At 37.6% G+C, this 20,486-nt stretch overlaps 1 protein-coding gene across 9 annotated transcripts in view; it reads left to right on the top strand.

Annotated features, from left to right (window-relative positions):
• LOC120423636 (fat-like cadherin-related tumor suppressor homolog) overlaps positions 1-20,486 on the top strand; it is an 861,295-nt gene that overhangs the window by 764,847 nt on the left and 75,962 nt on the right. For all 9 annotated transcript variants that reach the window (XM_052708242.1, XM_052708241.1, XM_052708240.1 and 6 more), the window contains 2 exons: positions 13,599-15,368; positions 15,771-16,754. In XM_052708242.1, coding sequence (XP_052564202.1) covers positions 13,599-15,368; positions 15,771-16,754 — 2,754 coding nt within the window. The remainder of the gene's footprint in view (positions 1-13,598; positions 15,369-15,770; positions 16,755-20,486) is intronic.

A 20,486-nucleotide genomic window follows, 5' to 3' on the forward strand; every position in this document is an offset into this window, starting at 1 on the left:
GATATGGTAGACTACTATATGAATGTAATGGGATGTACATGGTCTTCTAAGGACTCCCTGGAGTTAAGATCTACGAGTCTACCGCCGTAACAAGCAAGAGGTCGTCGGATTTTGACCCCGGATCATGTGAGTATAGCATCAGTGGATGTGGTAGACTACTATATGAATGTAATGGGATGTACATGGTCATCCAAGGACTCCCTGGAGTTAAGATCTACGAGTCTACTGCCGTAACAAGCAAGAGGTCGTCGGATTTTGACCCCGGATCATGTGAGTATAGCATCAGTGGATATGGTAGACTACTATATGAATGTAATGGGATGTACATGGTCATCCAAGGACTCCCTGGAGTTAAGATCTACAATCGATGTAAAGTTATCGAAATATTTAAGTTTGAGCGATGAACAAAAGTCCTTGCTTACCACTTTAGCCAAACGGCGACCTCTTTTTTGTTACGGCGGTAGACTCGTAGATCTTAACTCCAGGGAGTCCTTAGAAGACCATGTACATCCCATTACATTCATATAGTAGTCTACCATATCCACTAATGCTATACGCACATAATCCGGGGTCAAAATCCGACGACCTCTTGCTTGTTACGGCGGTGGACTCGTAGATCTTAACTCCAGGGAGTCCTTAGAAGACCATGTACATCCCATTACATTCATATAGTAGTCTACCATATCCACTGATGCTATACTCACATGATCCGGGGTCAAAATCCGACGACCTCTTGCTTGTTACGGCGGTAGACTCGTAGATCTTAACTCCAGGGAGTCCTTGGATGACCATGTACATCCCATTACATTCATATAGTAGTCTACCATATCCACTGATGCTATACGCACATAATCCGGGGTCAAAATCCGACGACCTCTTGCTTGTTACGGCGGTAGACTCGTAGATCTTAACTCCAGGGAGTCCTTAGAAGACCATGTACATCCCATTACATTCATATAGTAGTCTACCATATCCACTGATGCTATACGCACATAATCCGGGGTCAAAATCCGACGACCTCTTGCTTGTTACGGCGGTAGACTCATAGATCTTAACTCTAGGGAGTCCTTGGATTACCATGGACATCCCGAAGTACCCATAGACCTTTGAGAAACATAAAATTTTAGTAAACAAATATATTTAAAAAAAATGTTTTTCAAATATTTTAATTTTAAACTTTTAATATTTATTTTTATAATCGTACAAAAAATGCTAGCTGTGGACCCCCCGAACTTGACAACTTTTTTATACATTTGTATTGGTTGTTTCCGTTGTGCTTAAAGGAAATGGCTATGCACCAGGCGCCTCCATATTTTTGTAGATGGCTCATATAGTTGGGAGGAGACGCAAGTTTTTTTTAAATTGTTCGATTTTTTTATGTTAAAAAATTTACCAGCTTCTCGTCAGTCCGCGTGGACATAAAATCAAATTCTGTCGATTGCATCGGATTCGGGGATGCCTTTTCTCTGAGGAACCGATGAGATATCGTCAATCCCTTGACACAAGTTTTGTTTTGTCGAGTAGTGTTATCATTTGCATCATCATCATCGTCGTCGTCCGTTCGACCCTCCATTTCCGTCCACCCTCGCCCCACGGACAACGTCGACGGAGTGTCATAAAATTCATTATCATCATTATTCATCTCTTGATTCTTTGTGCAGCTGAGCTTTTTCCCGGGGAAAAAGCAGAAGGCATCCCTCAAAGTCTCTTCCTCCTTTCCGTTGAACCTTCATCACATGGTTTCATGGTGGGAAATTTGCAGTCATTTCTTTTATTTTATTTTGTAACCTGATAAAAAATTCTAAGACTAAATTTAAAAAAGTTACTTGATCCACCTTAAGCTGGTTAGTGCCTTCCTCACATTCATATAGTATATTTAGTTGTATCTATATTTTTTTTACCAGAACGGCAGATCTTAACTCATTTTTTAAACAGCTCTCCAACGTTTGAGGATAATTGGTTTTGATTTATTTAAGAAAAACACTTTACACCCTACAACAAAAAGATGTTTTGATTACTCATCCAACGATGGGTCGCCTTATTGATACTACTAACATATTACTTAAGTTGCATAATAGACCTGGCTGTCAGTTTCATCGAAATATCTGAGATCCGGCCTTCATAAAGTGTACATAAAGTGTTAAGTGTTCATAACTTTTGAAAGGGTTACCAGGTCTTAGATGTTAAGGCTCATTTGAAAGGACTTTTAATTATTCAACTAATGATGGGTTGCATGATGGATCCGGTCATCATTTTCATCAAAATATCTAAGATCCACCCTCCAAAAGGTACTAAAATATCACTCAAGTGCTCATAATTTTGATAGGGTTATCAAATACCTTTCAAACAATGTATAACAAGATGGATTATCTTACAAAAAGCACCATATTTACAATCTTTCGGACTTTCAAAAGCCAAAATCGTTATTTCAGTTTTAAATCGGTTCAGCCAGTCCGGAGTTAACCGAGTGCATATTTTTCGGTGCACGGACTAACATCCAGACACACGCACAGACATTTGCTCTGAATTTGATTCTAAGTCGAGTCGAGAAAGATAAGGAAGGCAAAAGATGTTTTTGAATTCATCACAATAATATATGTAGTACCTTCTTACTTGAAAATAATTTGTTGTGGATGTGATGCCAGAATGTTTTTCAAAAAATAGTATTGTTAGATCTTTGAAGTGTGAGATAGATCAAAAATGCCTTTGAATACTGTCGAGCGAGGATGAGTCCGACTATCAAAAAGTTGTTTTTCACTTGACTGTACTACAGGTCTTCAATTGAAAAAAAATCATTCAGAATGACATCCATGATTAACCAAGTCAGGATTGTCAGATAATCTTTTATTTCACTATTTAAAATCTCCATTTTTTTAATTTCTTTAATAAAATGTGAAATAACATAAAGATTTTCCGAAAAAAATACATCCTATTATGAAATGATAAACATTTAGTCTAGAAATTGTATGGAATTGCCGTACAAGTGACGACAAATTTTTTAAATGATTTTTTTTAATGAAACTGCTGGAAAATATTGAAAAAAAAACAACAATAAGCTTGAAAAATGGATTGATTTTTAATGTTGAGGATTTACAACAAAATGCAAACAGCTTCTTCAACATGGAAATATGATCAAATTTCAAAAGTCTTGATTTAGTGTATTTGAATTTCACGATTTTTTCTCAATCTTTGCACCACTCATTACCACCTTCTTGAAAAATGCATCAAAAAATAGGATGAAAACAGAAGTGCATAATCTTTAATAAATTAAAAATTGAAATTAAAGTAACTAAAATATTGTGCTTTTAAAAAAAAATTAACTATGAAAATATTTGCACTGCACGGAAAAAAATCAATTCTCGAAATCGTAAATTAAATTCATGAATGCTAGAACCATGAAGGAATATATTCACGTTTTTAGTGCAAATGCAACATACTCATGAATAAATTCCTTCGTGGTTTTCACATTAGTGAACTTAATTCACGATTACGAGAATTGTTTTCTTTTTTCTGTGTGGTCATTCTTCCAAAAATAATTAATTTGCTGACAGATCAACACTCACAGTGTTTTATGAACCTTGAACAAAAGAACCTTTGTGAACCCCTGATTTAAAGTGTACTATTTTGAAATCAGGAAAATAAAATACCTCGAAAACCCGAGATTTCCAGTTTTATTTTTTTAATGTAACATTGTTTTACTATAGAAAATTAAATTTTAGAGGAGATAATTTTTTTTAAAATTGTTGTTTTGGTTTATAATTATGTTTATTATATCTGGAAAATATTTATTCTATGAAAGGATTTTTTTAAGTTGAAAATGTTCTGAATTGTCACTTTAAAATCATTTACAATCAATTAGTCAATAGTTAAAGCTAACTAACTATTTCTTTTAACATTTGTCACTTTTGTGTATTCCATTTTATATTCCATTTTTGTTGAAAAATTTAGTTTCATAGTGTTGTCGGTTGATAATTTAATTTTAAATTTTAATTTGAATGCTAATCGACATTTTTTGCAATTTTTTTGAATTTAATTCAACCTGAAGGGTACACAGTAGCGTGGCTCACGGATATAAGAAAAATACAAAAGCGCTAGGAATTGATCTCGAAAAGATACAGGATATTTTTTGGAGTGTGGAAAAAATATATAACGTGCTCCAAAAATGTGCCTGTATCTTTCCAGGATTAATTCCTGGCACTTTGTGATATTTTACAAAGCTGTTCCCCGGTTCAAAACCTATAAGAAACCTCTAACTTGAGAAAAATTCAACGTCTCGAAGAAGAGTTAAAAAGTTGAAACTAAATAATTTAAATTTATTAAAATTTCTTTATAACTTCAGGTCAAGAATGGAAAAATTAAACATAAACCAAATGCGCTCGAAATATCAGGCTAGCTTCTGGGGCTATAATGATACAAAATTCCGGTCGAGGCGTTAGAAATTGAACACTTTTGTCTTTTTCATATACAGTCCAGACTCGATTATCCGAAGGCTCGGAAAAAATTCACTTCGGATAATCGCATCACGAATTTTTTTTTTCGTTGTCTAATTTTTGATTGTTGAGCATAGGTTTGACCCCTAAACTATGCCAAAATTATTTAGATTTTTTAAATCGAAGATGGCGGCCAAAATGGCGGTGATGCAATATTGAAAAAATGCATTTTATTTTTTAAAAGGCAATCAACAACTCAAATTCTACTAAATTGGGGCCGTAGAACTGATTTTTTTGCCTTCCTCACCTCACTGAGGCAAGGCTATAAAATCACTCGAAAAATGAACTTCTTAAATACGACTTCTAGATATACCTTCACGTATACCTATCGACTCAGAATCAAATTCTGAACAAATGTCTGTGGGGATGTGTGTAGATATGATTTTTTTTCCACACGATTATCTCAGAACTGGCTGAACCGATTTTGGCCGGATCCGCCTTATTCTGTTCGTTTTGGGGTCCCCTAAGACCCTATTAAATTTTATTTTGTTTAGTAAAGTATTTAAAAAGTTATGCCAAGAAAAAGATTTTTGTAGATACAAAAAAGGGTGATTTTTTGCCTAACCTCAAAAGGCCGGGTATTTTTGTTTACGTGCGAGAGTCGCGCCAGATGCGAAACGCCCGGTTGCCACATTGCTTCAAATGAGAGTCTGCATGTTTTCTGGAAAAGTCTGTATCAGGTATATATTTTTTCATAAACTTATTTTCATTATTACTTTGTAAATTTGAGGAAGGCACCACCCACCTAATGGTGGATTAAGAAACGTTTTTATTAGTGATTCGATTATGCGAAGTCCCAGACAAACCTTCGAATAATCGAACTTCGAATAATCGAAACTTCGGATAATAGAGGCTTCAGATAATCGTGTCTGGACTGTATCCGTTAGCCACGCTAGTGCACAGCACGAAGGAAGTAGTTTTCTTGTTATTCCAAAATTGTCAAACTCACGGACCCAATCCTGCAACAAAGTGATTGTAAAAATAGTCAAACTTTATTGTAAATTATTTTGTGGACAGTACTTTAGGGGATGAAAAATATATATCGATAGAGCCCGTAGTTTTAAAGATATTAACATGTCGGTAACAAAAATCTGGGTGCAAAAGCTATAATTGATGTGCACTTTAAGAAGATTCCAGTTTGCAATGCATGGAAGAATGTGTCAAATTTGTTCAGGGAATTCAGGCTCTTTACTTTTGATTGTTGATTAAATCGAAGAAATGAAGGTCCTGAATGTAGAAGTAGATATGTAAAAAGAATTATTAATAAGATTCTTCTGAATATTTTTTTTTAACATTCTTTTTTTTTATCGAATTATTTACCAATTTTTTGTGGAGTCGGATAGCAATTTTACATAATTACTTATTTTTTGGAAAGTAAATAATCTGACCCACCGTGCCACATTTGTTTCCTTTGAAATTGACATCCAGATTCACCCCCTCCTCTCTTTTCCTTTTTGTGGTGACCCAACCAGGTCAAATTTTTCCTCTCAAAAGTGAGTGGGTGGGGAGAAGGACACGCTGCTGGTGACCAACATCAACTCCAGCACGATGAATGATGGTTGGTCGACTGATGCCACCAGGAAGTGTTCGCGTATTCTGCATTTTAGGTGAATGGCTTTGAAGAGAGGTGGGGGAGGGGCGGTTTGTGATGATGCTTTGTCGGCAGCAAATGAGCTTTTCACATCGCAGCTTATAAATCTTTATGCTGATGTTGTCGGTTAGATCGTACTCATTCCCCCTCCCCTCTTTTTTTTTTCTTCCACTTTTGTTCACAGGTTGGGTTGAGGTTTTTTGCTGCTTTTTCTTCCTGGGTTGTCATACTCACATCAGTGATTTGCTGTATAATATATGTCATTCGCAGGTGACGAAGATGTATGCAAAATATGACCCAGTTTCAATTTGAGTGAACCTGATATGGTCGGGGGCTAATCAATTTAAGTCAGATTAGAATAAATCAGTTGATGGATTCCTTTCGGTCCATTATTGTATGGAAATGTGAAGAATGGATTACAGATATTGAGTCCAGTATAATAAGTACGCTTCTAAAGAAGTCTTCGTTGAAAAAGTTTCAACAAAAGCAAAGTTTTAAGCTGTAAGTAAAGATATTCGTCACACGTGAATAAGCCACTTTAAATTTATTCCACTTTACACAAAAATTTACATCCCAATCGACCCTAAGAAAAACAGTTTCCGTTACCAGCTGACGGAAGCGCCGGGAAAATTCCGAACGCCCCACATGGAATTGAAAACTTATGCAAAGTGCATACGATCTCGTTAAGTTTGAACAGGATAGCGCAAAGCGCCTTACTCACACACACACTCACACAACATACACAAACAAACAGTGGTACTAGTACCGCTGTGAGCAGTGCCGAACACATATACGAGCTGGCTGGCCATCGAGTCTTGAACTTCTTGGGCAAACATCTTCAAATCGCCGGTTCTGAGAACGGGAAATGGTGGCCCAATAGGGTGATACCAAGTTTTTTTCTCTTTAATATTGTTTTTTTTTTGTTCTTTGCTATTGTTGACTGCTATTTTAAATGATCTTTAAATTCAATTTTTTCACAAAAAATGATCACCCTGGTGTCACCAGTTTAAAGTAGCGGCAGTAAACATTGATCCTCGGGAGCATCTTTTGCCAAGTAGCAGCAGTAAAGGAACCCGAAGGTCCGGAATATGATACTCCGGGGCTTTTGGCGGAAAACTGTTCGCTCATACATACATGCAAAGCGCCAATTGAACCTGTATGTGTGTCACAAAACTTCAAGTCGAAACAGAGTGTCACACTCTGTGTACGAATGTGTGAAACGGGGGGAAGACGCTACAAAGTTCAAACAGAATCATAAATTTTATTATGTTGAGATGGGTCTCAGTCGACACACAAACACACACGAAGTTTATTTGGTTCGATGAAGAAACAACAACTATACTGGTGACGATGACAGCTCTACGACGGGGCGAGCTTTTGGACGTGTGATAGTGGGTGATAGTCCGTAACGAGCTTTGTTTCCAGTTTAACTTTGCTCACGGGACGTGACTGCGAGGAGTCGATATGGTTTGACGGTACTTTCGAGAGCTTACAGTTTTTTTTAGTTTTGTGTGCAATGATCTTATAACTTGTTTAATTCTCAATGTAAACCGTTCGACGTCGTCATGCTATCTTGTCGCACCCGTCAATTCGACGTTCCGAGAAAAACGCGTTTTAATGTTTGACCTTGAACAAACAAAAACGAAAACACGCAATATAAACAATAACAAACACGTTTTGTTTGCTAACCATTATCCCGAAGTTTATTTGAAGTTGGTTGCTGGAGTCCCGAGTTATAATTACAAATGTTTACGGTAGTCTAACTTGTACGTGCGTCAAACGCGTTCTATTCTGAAATCCCTTTGGCCAGTTGTCGCACTTACATCAATTTTCAGGGAGTGACAAGATAGCACGACAAGATTTAAATTGCTTTCATATGTAAAGTGACAAAAATGCACGGAGTTTTTTCGGATTTCGGTGAATATCTCAGGATTAAAATCGAATTTTGGAGATCTGTGAAGATTTTGGCATTGCTGCACAAAATGGCGTTCTTAACTCAATTTGACCCAAAATGCACGTACGGCAAGTTAGCACGACGGCGACGAATTGTTAAACACCAAATCACCATATTGTTCAAAACAGCTAAAGTATTTTTTTTCATGAAATTATTTTTATTAGGTCCTTTTCGGTACTGGGACCGAGTCGGCTTATGTAATTTTATTTGACTTAATAATTACAGAGGATCTTGTGAACAGCTGAAGTATAATACTGTCTCAATAAAATCATTCTTATAAGCATTTTTGGTCGAACAAATGCATCAAGAATGTATTAATCCACTTTTTTTGGAAATCTCGGCCAAGCCTGCTGCTTTGATCCAAATCAAAATTTCTTGGAAACAAAATTAAAAAAACTTACTTAAAAATTATTAACAAAAACTAAACTATAATTTACTAAAAAAAATAACAATATCTGTCTATCTGATATATTTTTGAGAAATTTTCCATCATTGAAAACATCTCGGGTTAATTTTTCAAAAGAACGTAAGAGCGATTTGTAAACAAAACCTTTCAGTTTGATATATTTGCGATAAATTTATCTCAAAAATGCTTCTAATTTAGTCCTTAGCATTCTCTGTACTGAAAAAAAACACAGAAATTTGTCATTTTTAAGAGGACTCCATAATGGCTCTTGTATACTTTTAAAAACTAGCTCGATACATTTATTTAAATAGGTGCTGACGTAGACAAACTTTGAAAATATTTTTGTAAAATTTATTTTCATGCCAATAAATCTTTATTTTCTAAAAGATTTTCTTATCCATTTTTTTTTTCAATAATTACCAATTCTTTGAAAATAAAAAGCATAACTGCCAAACTAATTTGTAAGATTTTTTCCTTCCTTAGAACAAAGAATTTGTGATAATTGTGCGAGTTATTCTGTTCCAAAGACAAGCAGATCTGTAATTCTGAGTTTTTTTTATTTTTTAAAACATATGTAATTATTTTCCATTTAAAACATATGTAATTCAGAACAAATCTGTTAATAATAGAATCAATTAAAATGTGTTGTGTCTATTTGAGAAGAACCCCTTGGTAAGCTTTTCATTCAAACGGGGTTTTCGATCAAAATTAAAATAAAATAAAAAACAAATCATTCTTACAAACATAAGCTATAGGTATTTGAATAAAGTCTGACTTTCAAATAGGGGAATGTGGGGCAAGTGTAACAAGCTAAGGAAATGCTCGTTATAACCCATTAAAAAGTTAAAAAATCTGTCGGATTTTATTATAATCATCTTTTTCTAGGTCTTAACTAAGACTTTGTTAGAAAAAGTTTTTAAAAAATCCAGTTTTTTAATGTAAAAAATTGATTTTAAAAATTTTGATTTCCCGTACGTTCTACTCAGCTAGTGGGGCAAGACGAACAACCCGTTGGGGCAAGAGAAACAATGCATGAAAAAACATGTTAATATGCTAACTATTGAACTGTTATCACTTAGATACATCAGATTAGAATGTATTTGAAAGATTTATTCCATTTTTAGATTAAAAAATAATATTTAACTAAAAATTTTATCGTTTTTACGAAAATAAAATATTACTTAGATGATAAATAGTATATTTTCATAATATCACTATATTTTGTATGGAATTTTTTTTTAAAATTGTTTATCAATTTTTAAGTACTATCATGTATTTATTTCCCAATAAAATATGTTGTTGCAGCAAATCGTATTTTTTTCCATACTAAAAATCCATATGGTACACTTGCCCCACCTTAACAAGATTTTTTAAAAGCTCTCAGCAAAAATAACCAAAAGTTAAATCATACTTTGTAATAGGTGCATGTCATTGGTAGGGACACTACTGATCTAGGAAAAAATGCATTTTGATAAAATGAGCCTTAAAACGAACCCTCAGCCTTATTTTGTACTTTCCAAATATTATAAGAAAACAAAGGTTTTGAAAAAACTTCACTAAATCTTATGCCCCATGGCGTTTACGTCGTTTTGGCGGTTATGTGGTAGTAGAATCAGCTAATTGCATTGCTAGCAACAATTCCTCTTAATGGAAATAATCAAAATTGTAAAAATTACTGCCGTACAAGCAATTGTTCCTCTTGCCCCATATGGTCGTCTTGCCCCACCTTCCCCTAAATATTGAGGCCGTTTTCTATTGAGCATGAGCATGAGCATGAGAGACCACCCATGGTTGTCCTTCTCCGTTGCTGAACAGGACCGTAATATCCTATCAGCACAACCGATCACACGCTTCAACAATCTAGTAATGTTTCCCTTATCAACAACATGTATGAATGCGCAGAAAAGATAAAACATCAAGATCATCAAAACTAGAGCTGGTGCGAATAGGCAACAGTCGTTGGCCACCAACGGCGCCCGCCATGTCAGTTTGTAGATCTCGAGGGGACGGGACGGGAATGTTAGTATGCACAGGTTGCTACCAAGGGTGGGTATTGAGGCCGTTTTCTATTTTTGAAAAACAAACTGTTCTTGCTTGCTGTAATAGTTTTGTGACTTTTTTCCATTCTTTCAATATTTTTGTGAGATTTTTTTCATTTATTTAAACTTGAGAAAAAATAAACATAAATAAATAAATAAATGAAAAGGTCAATGATAAGGCCATTGCAAATATTTTTTTCAAAGCATTTGTTACACCACATAATTGCCTAAAAATATCTTAAAATTGCATCTAAAATATTACTGATGAAAACTTAGAAAAAATCGACCTTTAGTTTTTTGGTGTTTTGTTCATTTGCCCTTGTGTCTTTTGATTTTTTGTTTTACATTTATTTTTTCTTAAGTGTTCGTAACTTTAGGTTTAATTGTCAAATCTTGAATATGCTCCCCGGATCAGACATATTTTTTTAAATAAGATGCAACATGACGAGCTTTATTTCGAAAAAAAACTCCCTTTAGACTTTAAAAATTTCGCCAAATTCACTTTATATGTTTTTTTTATAAATGTGGCGTTACGAATTTTGTCCAGGTTCTATTTCTATAGTTAATTAATACAACTGTAAAGTTTTATTTAGTTGTTCAATAATGGAAACCAACAATTTGGATGGATGAAAAACGCTATGTCTTTTAACCTTCAGCGGAAATATTTGGAAAGTACTTTTTTAAAGCTTTTATTGATAAGATTTTTTTTTTTGCATTCAGGCTCAATCAAATATAAGCAGGAAGCTTTTGCAATCAATTTAGTGATGAAGGTATCAAAGGTTTCTACACGCTGTTTGAAGGAGCATTTCACATTTCTCATTTGAAGTTATCGTCAACTGGGGCAAATTTATAGTTTTTAGAGCTTTCCGAATCTTAAAATTTGGAAATTGATGGACTAATTTTGATGTTCTGTATCGATTCAAAACGAAACCATTCAAAAATATAAAAATATCGTAGAAAAATGGCGATTCACCCCAGATGATAGTACTGTTTCTATAATTGCTCCAAGATAGATCATTTTACATTAGCAATAGGGCGTAACCTTAGGCAAAAAAACTAACTTAATCCACCTATGTGGTTAGAGCCTTCCTCACAACAATGGCTGTACACAAGTTTCATCTATTTTTTAGATCCGGCTTCCAAAAAGTACATCGATATCACTTAAGTGGCCATATCTCGAGACAGGGTTGCCAGATCTTCAATGTTTTGGACTCGTTGGAAAGGTTTTTTGATAACCTAACCAACGATGGGTCGGATGATCGATCCGGACAAAGTTTACATACATTTAAGTGAGATCCGGCTTCAGAAAAGTACATAAATGTCACTTAAGTGGCCATATCTCGAGACAGGGTTGCCAGATCTTCAATGTTTTGGACTCGTTGGAAAGGTCTTTTGATAACCTAACCAACAATAGGTCGGATGGTGGATCCGGACATAGTTTACATACATTTAAGTGAGATCCGGCTTCAAAAAAGTACATAAATGTCACTTAAGAGGCCATATCTCGAGACAGGGCTGCCAGATCTTCAATGTTTTGGACTCGTTAGAAAGGTATTTTGACAACCTAACCAACAATGGGTCGGATGGTGGATCCGGACATAGTTTACATACGTTTAAGTGAGATCCGGCTTCAGAAAAGTACATAAATATCACGTAAGTGGCCATATCTCGAGACAGGGTTGCCAGATCTTCAATGTTTTGGACTCGTTGGAATGGTCTTTTGATAACCTAACCAACAATAGGTCGGATGGTGGATCCGGACATAGTTTACATACATTTAAGTGAGATCCGGCTTCAAAAAAGTACATAAATGTCACTTAAGAGGCCATATCTCGAGACAGGGCTGCCAGATCTTCAATGTTTTGGACTCGTTGGAAAGGTATTTTGACAACCTAACCAACAATGGGTCGGATGGTGGATCCGGACATAGTTTACATACGTTTAAGTGAGATCCGGCTTCAGAAAAGTACATAAATATCACGTAAGTGGCCATATCTCGAGACAGGGTTGCCAGATCTTCAATGTTTTGGACTCGTTGGAAAGGTCTTTTGATAACCTAACCAACACTAAGTCGGATGGTGGATCCGGACATAGTTTACATACATTTAAGTGAGATCCGGCTTCAAAAAAGTACATCAATATCACTTAAGAGGCCATATCTCGAGACAGGGTTGCCAGATCTTCAATATTTTAGACTCGTTGGAAAGGTATTTTGATAACCTAACCAACGATGGGTCGGATGATCGATCTGGACAAAGTTTGCATACATTTAAGTGAGATCCGGATTCTGAAAAGTACATAAATGTCACTTAAGTGGCCATATCTCGAGACAGGGTTGCCAGATCTTCAATGTTTTGGACTCGTTGGAAAGGTCTTTTGATAACCTAACCAACAATAGGTCGAATGGTGGATCCGGACATAGTTTACATACATTTAAGTGAGATCCGGCTTCAAAAAAGTACATCAATATCACTTAAGAGGCCATATCTCGAGACAGGGTTGCCAGATCTTCAATGTTTTGGACTCGTTGGAAAGGTCTTTTGATAACCTAACAAACGATGGTTCGGATGATGGACCCGGACATAGTTTACATACAGTTAAGTGAGATCCAAATATATGTGAAAACACATTTTTATACATAACTTTTGAACTACTTATCGAAACTTCAATCTGTATAAAACTCGATCTATGGGACCCTAAACCAAGTCGAATGCAACAAGTTCGGGTCAAATCGGTTCAGCCAGTGCCGAGAAACATGAGCTAGTTTGTTGGTCACATACATACATACACACACACATACACACAAACATACACACAGACATTTGTTCAGTTTTCGATTCTGAGTCGATATGTATACATGAAGGTGGGTCTACGACGTTTTTATACGAAGTTCATTTTTAGAGCAGGATTATAGCCTTACCTCAGTGAGGAAGGCAAAAGGTAGGTTACGCCTTTTTGAAAAGTTAATCCGTTTTTCTTAGATTTTGATAACAAGCCAGCCAACAGAAGAGCTGAACAATATTCTAGAAGCATGACATTAAATTATAGTTCGAACCAAGAAAATACATCTAGACATTTTTTCTAACACCTTGCCTCTTTTTACCCCTCTTCCTCACAGGTACTCGCCACGGACCAGGACATGGGCGAGAACGGTCGCGTCACGTACTCGATCAAGTCGGGCCGCGGCAAGGCGAAAAAGTTCCGCATCGACCCGGACACCGGCATAATCTACGCGGCCAAATCGTTCGAGGTGGACACCGAGTACGACCTGCTCGTGAAAGCGGAGGACAACGGAGTGCCGAAAAAGTCGCAACAGGCACGGGTCAGCATCGCCGTCGTGGACGTTCCGGCCAAGTCGGAGAACGCACCGGTGTTGAAAACGATTGACCAGCATGTTGAGGTGACGGAGAGTGACACGCCCGGGTTCTTGGTGGCGTTGATACAGGCAATGGATTATGACGGGGAGCAGTTGTGGTTTGATATTGTGGGTGGGGACGAGCGGAATGAGTTCTATATTGGACGGGATAATGGAAACGTGCTGTTGGCGAAGTACTTGGACTGGGAGACGCAGAAGGAGTACAATTTGACGATTAGCATCTCGGACGGGGTGCACGTAGTTTACACCCAGCTGTACGTTTCGGTAATTGATATAAACGACCACCGGCCGGAGTTTACCGAGTCGTTGTACCGGGTGGACATTTCGGAGAGCATTGAGGAGGGTACGGAGGTGCTTCAGCTGCATGCGACTGATGCCGACGAAGATAAGAAGCTGTTTTACAGCTTGCACGCGGCACGTGACCCCGTTTCGTTGAAACTGTTTCGCGTGGACTCGGTGAGCGGGAGTATCATTACGGCGCACAAGTTGGACCGTGAAGCGTTGGCTGAGCACGTACTTATTGTGATCGTGAAAGATCAGGGAACTCCAGCGAAGCGCAACTACGCCAAGGTCATCATCACTGTGCACGATCACAACGATCACGCGCCTGAGTTCACAAGCAAGATCGTTCAAGGCAAGGTGTACGAAACGGCGACCGTTGGAACGCGGGTCGTGCAGGTGTACGCCATTGATCGGGATATTGGTGACAACGCCAAGATCACCTACTCGATCGTCAGCGGCAATATCGGCAATGTGTTTAACATCGATCCGACCATGGGCGTCATCAGCGTTGCGAAAGACCTGGATATTAGCGCCCTCTCCGAGTACATGCTCCAGGTGAAGGCTTCCGACGGTGGCAAACCCTCACTCTCCTCGCAAATCCCCGTCCATGTAATGATCAACATGGCGGACAACGCCCCACCACGCTTCACCTCCGTCGACCCAGCCGCCGAAATCTACGAAAACCTCCCCATCGGAACCTTTGTCATCCACATCGAAGCGCGCAGCACCTCCTCCCTTCAGTTTGAGATCATCAGCGGCAACGTGAACGACATGTTCTTCATCAACCCTTCGACCGGGGTCATCACCACCAAGGACATCCTCGACTACGAAACGAACAAGTTCTACAACCTCACCGTGCTCGCTACAAACATGGCCTCGGCCAACGCGACCTGCGCCGTGATCATCAACGTGCTCGATCGCAACGACAACGTGCCGTACTTTGAGCAGCAGGTCTACAAGGGAGAAGTGTCGGAAGCGGCGCCAATTGGCTCGCTAGTGCTGACGCTGAACGAACTTCCGCCGAACGTCAGCCAACTGTTGGTGAATGTATCGCTTCCGTTGGTGATCAAGGCCAAGGATGCGGACTCGGGGTTGAACGCGCTGTTGCACTACGACATACTGGAGGTTATGCCGAGGAGGTACTTCCACATTGACTCGAGCACGGGGGCGATCAAGACCATTATGCACCTGGACCACGAGAAGATACCGTTCTTCAGTTTTCATGTTAAGGTAAGAAGTCCTAATGGTTATTATAGATTTTGTTACAGTAAACGCTTTAGTTTAGTCAAGGTATGATAGATTTTGGCTTTCTGAATACGCTCCAATCCACAGAATTGAATTTTAGTGCCTCCATGGTTTCGTTCTGAAAAAGAGAAATTCAATGGAGGCGCTTGGTTTCTTAGAATGATTCCATAGCATTTGTACCTTAAATTTACAACATTATTCTTTCGGAGGAAATTCACAAAAATTCAATTCTGCCGATTGGAGCGTGTTCAAGGAGTCCAAATCTATCATACCATGACGAAACTGAAGCGTTTACTGACATCAACTTCAAAAATGTCGAGTTGTGCTATCGTTATCCTTTAACATACCTGGAAAATAACAACAACAAAAAACACTTCCCTATTCCAGGTAACTGATCTCGGAAAACCGCGCCTCACATCGGAGACCACGGCCGAGGTTCGGATCGCGGTCAACGACGTCAACGACTGTGCGCCGGCCTTCACCCAGAAGGAGTACAATGTTACATTGCTGCTGCCAACGTACGAAAACGTGGCCGTAATACAGGTGAACGCCACCGACGAGGACAGCTCCGAAAACTCAACACTACGATATGACATCATCGAAGGCAATCGCGACGGAGTGTTTGTGATCGACGCCGGAAGTGGCATCATTACGACGCGGGACGTCGAAAGCATCGGATCGCAGTACAAGCTGGGCGTGCGGGTGTCAGATGGGAAGTTCTCGAAGGTCGCCTACGTGAACATCCAGGTTGAGACGTCGGAAAATTCCGGGCTGATCTTCCAGAAGTCGATCTACGAGGGATCGATCTTGGAGAATAGTACGAAGATCACGACGGTAACGGTCGTCAACGTGCTGGGGTCGAACCTGAACGAGCACATCGAGTTCGGAATCCTTAACCCAACGGACATGTTCAAGATTGGACTGACCTCCGGAGCGATCCAAACGACAGGAAAGAAGTTTGATCGAGAAGTCCGCGACAACTACGAACTGATCGTCGAAGCCCGCTCGCAACTTCCGGATCGAGAGAAACCGCGTGTTGCGCACGTCATCGTGAACGTCACCATCCTGGACATCAACGACAACTGCCCGATGTTCGTGAATCTGCCGTACTACGCGGTAGTCTCCGTGGACGACCCGCGGGGATCGGTCATCACGAAGGTGCACGCCCTCGATCTGGACAGCTTCGAAAACGGAGAGGTGCGGTACGAGATGAAGCGTGGCCACGGGGAGTTGTTCAAGGTGGACCGCAAGACCGGGGAAGTTACGCTGAAGCAAACGCTCGAGGGTCACAACCGGGACTACGAGCTGCTGATTTCGGCGTACGACGGCGGGATTACGCCGTGCTCGACGGATGTTACGGTGCATGTGAAGGTGAGTGAACTTCTTTGTTTTTCTTGTTTGAAATATGAAGTCTTTTGTTACTATTACATATTGACCAAGGTTGTTAATCGATAAAAAATATCGTCGATAATATTATCGTCTAACGATAACGATAATCTGTCGTTATCGTTATCGTTATTTCGATAAATCTATCGCCGATAATGGACTTAAACTCATTTTAAAAATCTTTCTTTAATCGACATAAATCAACTAAATCATGTTATATTTTCAATGCTTTCACTAAAAATACATTTTTTGAAAATGTAGTAGTTTCAAAGTATAAATACTCAAAATTGTTCACAAAATACCGTCATTTTTGAAAGTACTCAAATTTTCAAAATCTGCCTTATGGGTATCAAACGAAGCGAAATTTTGTCTGCTTTTTCACTTCATTAGAGATTTTTTAAATACTGAAATTTTCACAAAAATAGCGTATTTTTTTCGAAAATGCTCAAATTACAATAATCTGCAATATGGGTTTGAAACGAAGCTATATTTTGCATGTTTCAAACATACATTCATGTTATGTATGCTTCATATAAAATTTTGCTCTGTTTGATACCCATACCTATAACAAATTATAGAAATTTAAGTATTTTCAAAAAAATAGCGATATTTTGTAAAAATATTGGTGATTTACCAAAAATATTAAGTAAAAAATCTTTCTAAATTTTGCTTTTTTTTCCAAATTTTGGAAACTTAAGTATTTTAGAAAAATACTGCATTTTGTGGAAATTTGATTCTAATAAACTAAAAATGCATTTTAAATTTCGCTTAGTTTGATCAATATTTCAGTATTTTCGAAAAATACGATATTTTTCGAAAAAATTTTTTTAGCAAAAACACTTCAATGAATAAAACGGAATACAAAATTTCGCTTCGTTTGATACCCATATAGCAAATTTTTAATTTTTTTGTGTTTTCGAAAAAAAAAACATTATTTTGTGAAATTTTTAGTTTTTAACAAAAAACACTCTTAAAAAGTAAAAAAGCATGCAAAATTTCCCTTCGTTTATTACCCATATTGTAAATTTTGAAAATCTGAGTTTTTTAGAAAAAATACGGTATTTTGTGAAAATTTTAAAAAAAATATTTAAAGAAAACTAAAATGAAGTGAAAAGGCATACAAAATTTCGCTTCGTTTGATACCCATATTGCAAATATTGAAAATTTGAGTACTTTCGAAAACACACTGTATTTTGTGATTAATTTTGAGTAATTATACTTTCAAACATACTACATTTTTAAAAAATATTTTCTAAATGAAATCACTGAAAATTTAACGTAATTTAGTTGAATTAAGGCGATTTCAGATAGATTTAAAAATGAATTGTCGATAAAATTATCGCTGATAGAGTCATCGAAATAACGATAATGATAGATTACCGTTATCATCTCGACGATAACGATAGAAATATCGCAATCTTAGATTTGGGTGCAAAATCAATAATCATTAAATTAAATTGAAACTTACAGCGTCATCTTTTGACAACCAAAGCCTACCATGATCCTAAAATTCAATAAACCTTCAGGATTTGAAAACTCCTGTCGTGATTACTACACGGAACGTAGTAACGCTTCAGCACCGAATATCGTCAAAAATCACGACACCACGAATCCCAGAGTTGAGCAGTTGTGCAGCATGCAATATAGAGGTCGCAAAAAAGGATCAAATTCAGCAAAAAAAAGGAAACTCGATTTCCACTATATTCTACGTTCTGTATTTGTAGCAGGGAAAAATTGAGTCTCCCTTCCTCCGGAAGGAGGGTGGAAAAACTAAATCGTCGAACGGATGAAAAATAATCCAATCTAGGCATGGTTTTTATTACATTTTCATCCGCTTTGGTGTGTCGTCTGGCCCCGGAGGGGCCGGCGGCATCAGTGGTTACAGTGGGCCAATCCTACAAATCCGACAATATTTGGAGTTCTTTTCATCGATGAAATTTTGCAATAGTTTGACCCGCTGTGATCAAACTTGCACCCGCTTTCACTAGAGTTGGAAGAAAGAGTGCCAAAAATGTCGAATCCGGAAAATAAAAGTTATTTGAATTTTTCGTCAGCACAGCCTGGACCGGACTGGAAATGTCCTTTGTTTCATGCAAATTCATTCAGAACACCGACCCCCCCCTCCTAACTCACCAACACACAGTATCAGTCTCGAATCTCGGGTTCGCACCGGAACCGGTGAAACCTAGGTCCGCCGTGTTACCGAACGCTGCCTGCGACCAGAGGGCGCTTAGTCTCGTTCGAGCTCAAATTACACCGGCTCAATTCCAATTGAATTTTGTCACTGAATGGACTCACCACCAGAAAAGAGGAGCAAGCCATCGTCCGGAGCAAAGAACGTACACGAACATTTGCACGTGGATGGTATGCATGCTTTGCCGAAAATCTGATCGGGGTATTCCCGGTGAAAAATGATGACATTACCGAGATTTGGCTTGGGAGCATCGGAGCTGTTGGAGCACCAGGCACCCTTTTTTCACAGTAATTACGGACCGTTTATGGTCGTACATTTGTCAGGGCTGATGTTACCCTCGTTCTAATGGGTTACTACATGACGTGTCGAAAACAGTTTTAAAATTTAAGCATTTTTTTTTTTAAGATTTTATATCAATTTTAAAGTATCCCAATATTTACAAATGCAGCAAAATTTTGCTAAATTTCTATGATTCATTCAAATTTGGGTCATTTTATGTAAAGCAGTACACCACTCAAAATCGACCTTCTCGGATCAAACTGAAATTTTGTAAGATGTTGATATTATACAAATATGCAAGAATCCCTCGTTTTTGCAATTTGTCCCATGGTTCGCTCTTTTCTTTCAGTTACATTCATACCTTATGCCAAAAGAAGCTACTCTACTTCATTAGTTTTTTTTCCATAGCTGGTATCGAAAATCTGTATCTGTATCTGGATCTTCTGATCGATTTGGTATCTTGGGCAAATTTTTTGAAATTTTTTGATTTTTTTGAAAAAAAAAGTACACGGAAAAAATCAACTTTGAAATTGGAATTTTTATAACTAAAATTTATATTCCAAAAAGACGTACTTCTTTGCTTGAAATATTCAATAACCAATTTTCGAAAATCAAGCTTTTTATTTATTTTTATTTTTTGAAAAAAAAAATACATTTTTGTGCAATTCAAAAATAACACTCATGCAAAAAATATTTCCGGTAGTTGAAATTTTTTCCTACTTTCTATTTCTAGGATCGATCCGAACATTAAGTGGTCTATTCTATAGGCAGAAAAATGATGTTCGAAATTTGAGCAAAATCCATGCAAGTGAACCTTTTGGCCAGGAGTTTTTAGTTTTTGGCCATGTATGAAAATCGATATAAATGTTTGTTTGAGTTTTTAGTTTTCAATCCAAGTTGACTTCCTTCCTTTCATATTTCGACCCAAAAAGAATTCTATTTGGATTGAAAACTAAAAACTCGAAAAAAATGTTTATCGATTTTCATACATGGCCTAAAACTAAAAATGTTTAGGCCTATAGGATTTTGCTCAGGTTTCGGCCATCGGCCTATTTTGCCATATAGAATAGACCACTTAATGTTTAGATCGATTAAAGCATTTTTTTTTGCAAAACAAATCAAGCTAAGCAAGTAAACATTTTTGAACTTACAGCCAGTGCTGAAAATGTCAAGGGTCATGACGCGAAAATCGCCGACGCTGACACGAGTTTTTCATCTCCATTCACTGTCCCGCAAAACCGGGA

Source organism: Culex pipiens, chromosome 2 (assembly GCF_016801865.2).
Source record: "Culex pipiens pallens isolate TS chromosome 2, TS_CPP_V2, whole genome shotgun sequence".
In the NCBI taxonomy this organism is placed as follows: domain Eukaryota; kingdom Metazoa; phylum Arthropoda; class Insecta; order Diptera; family Culicidae; genus Culex; species Culex pipiens.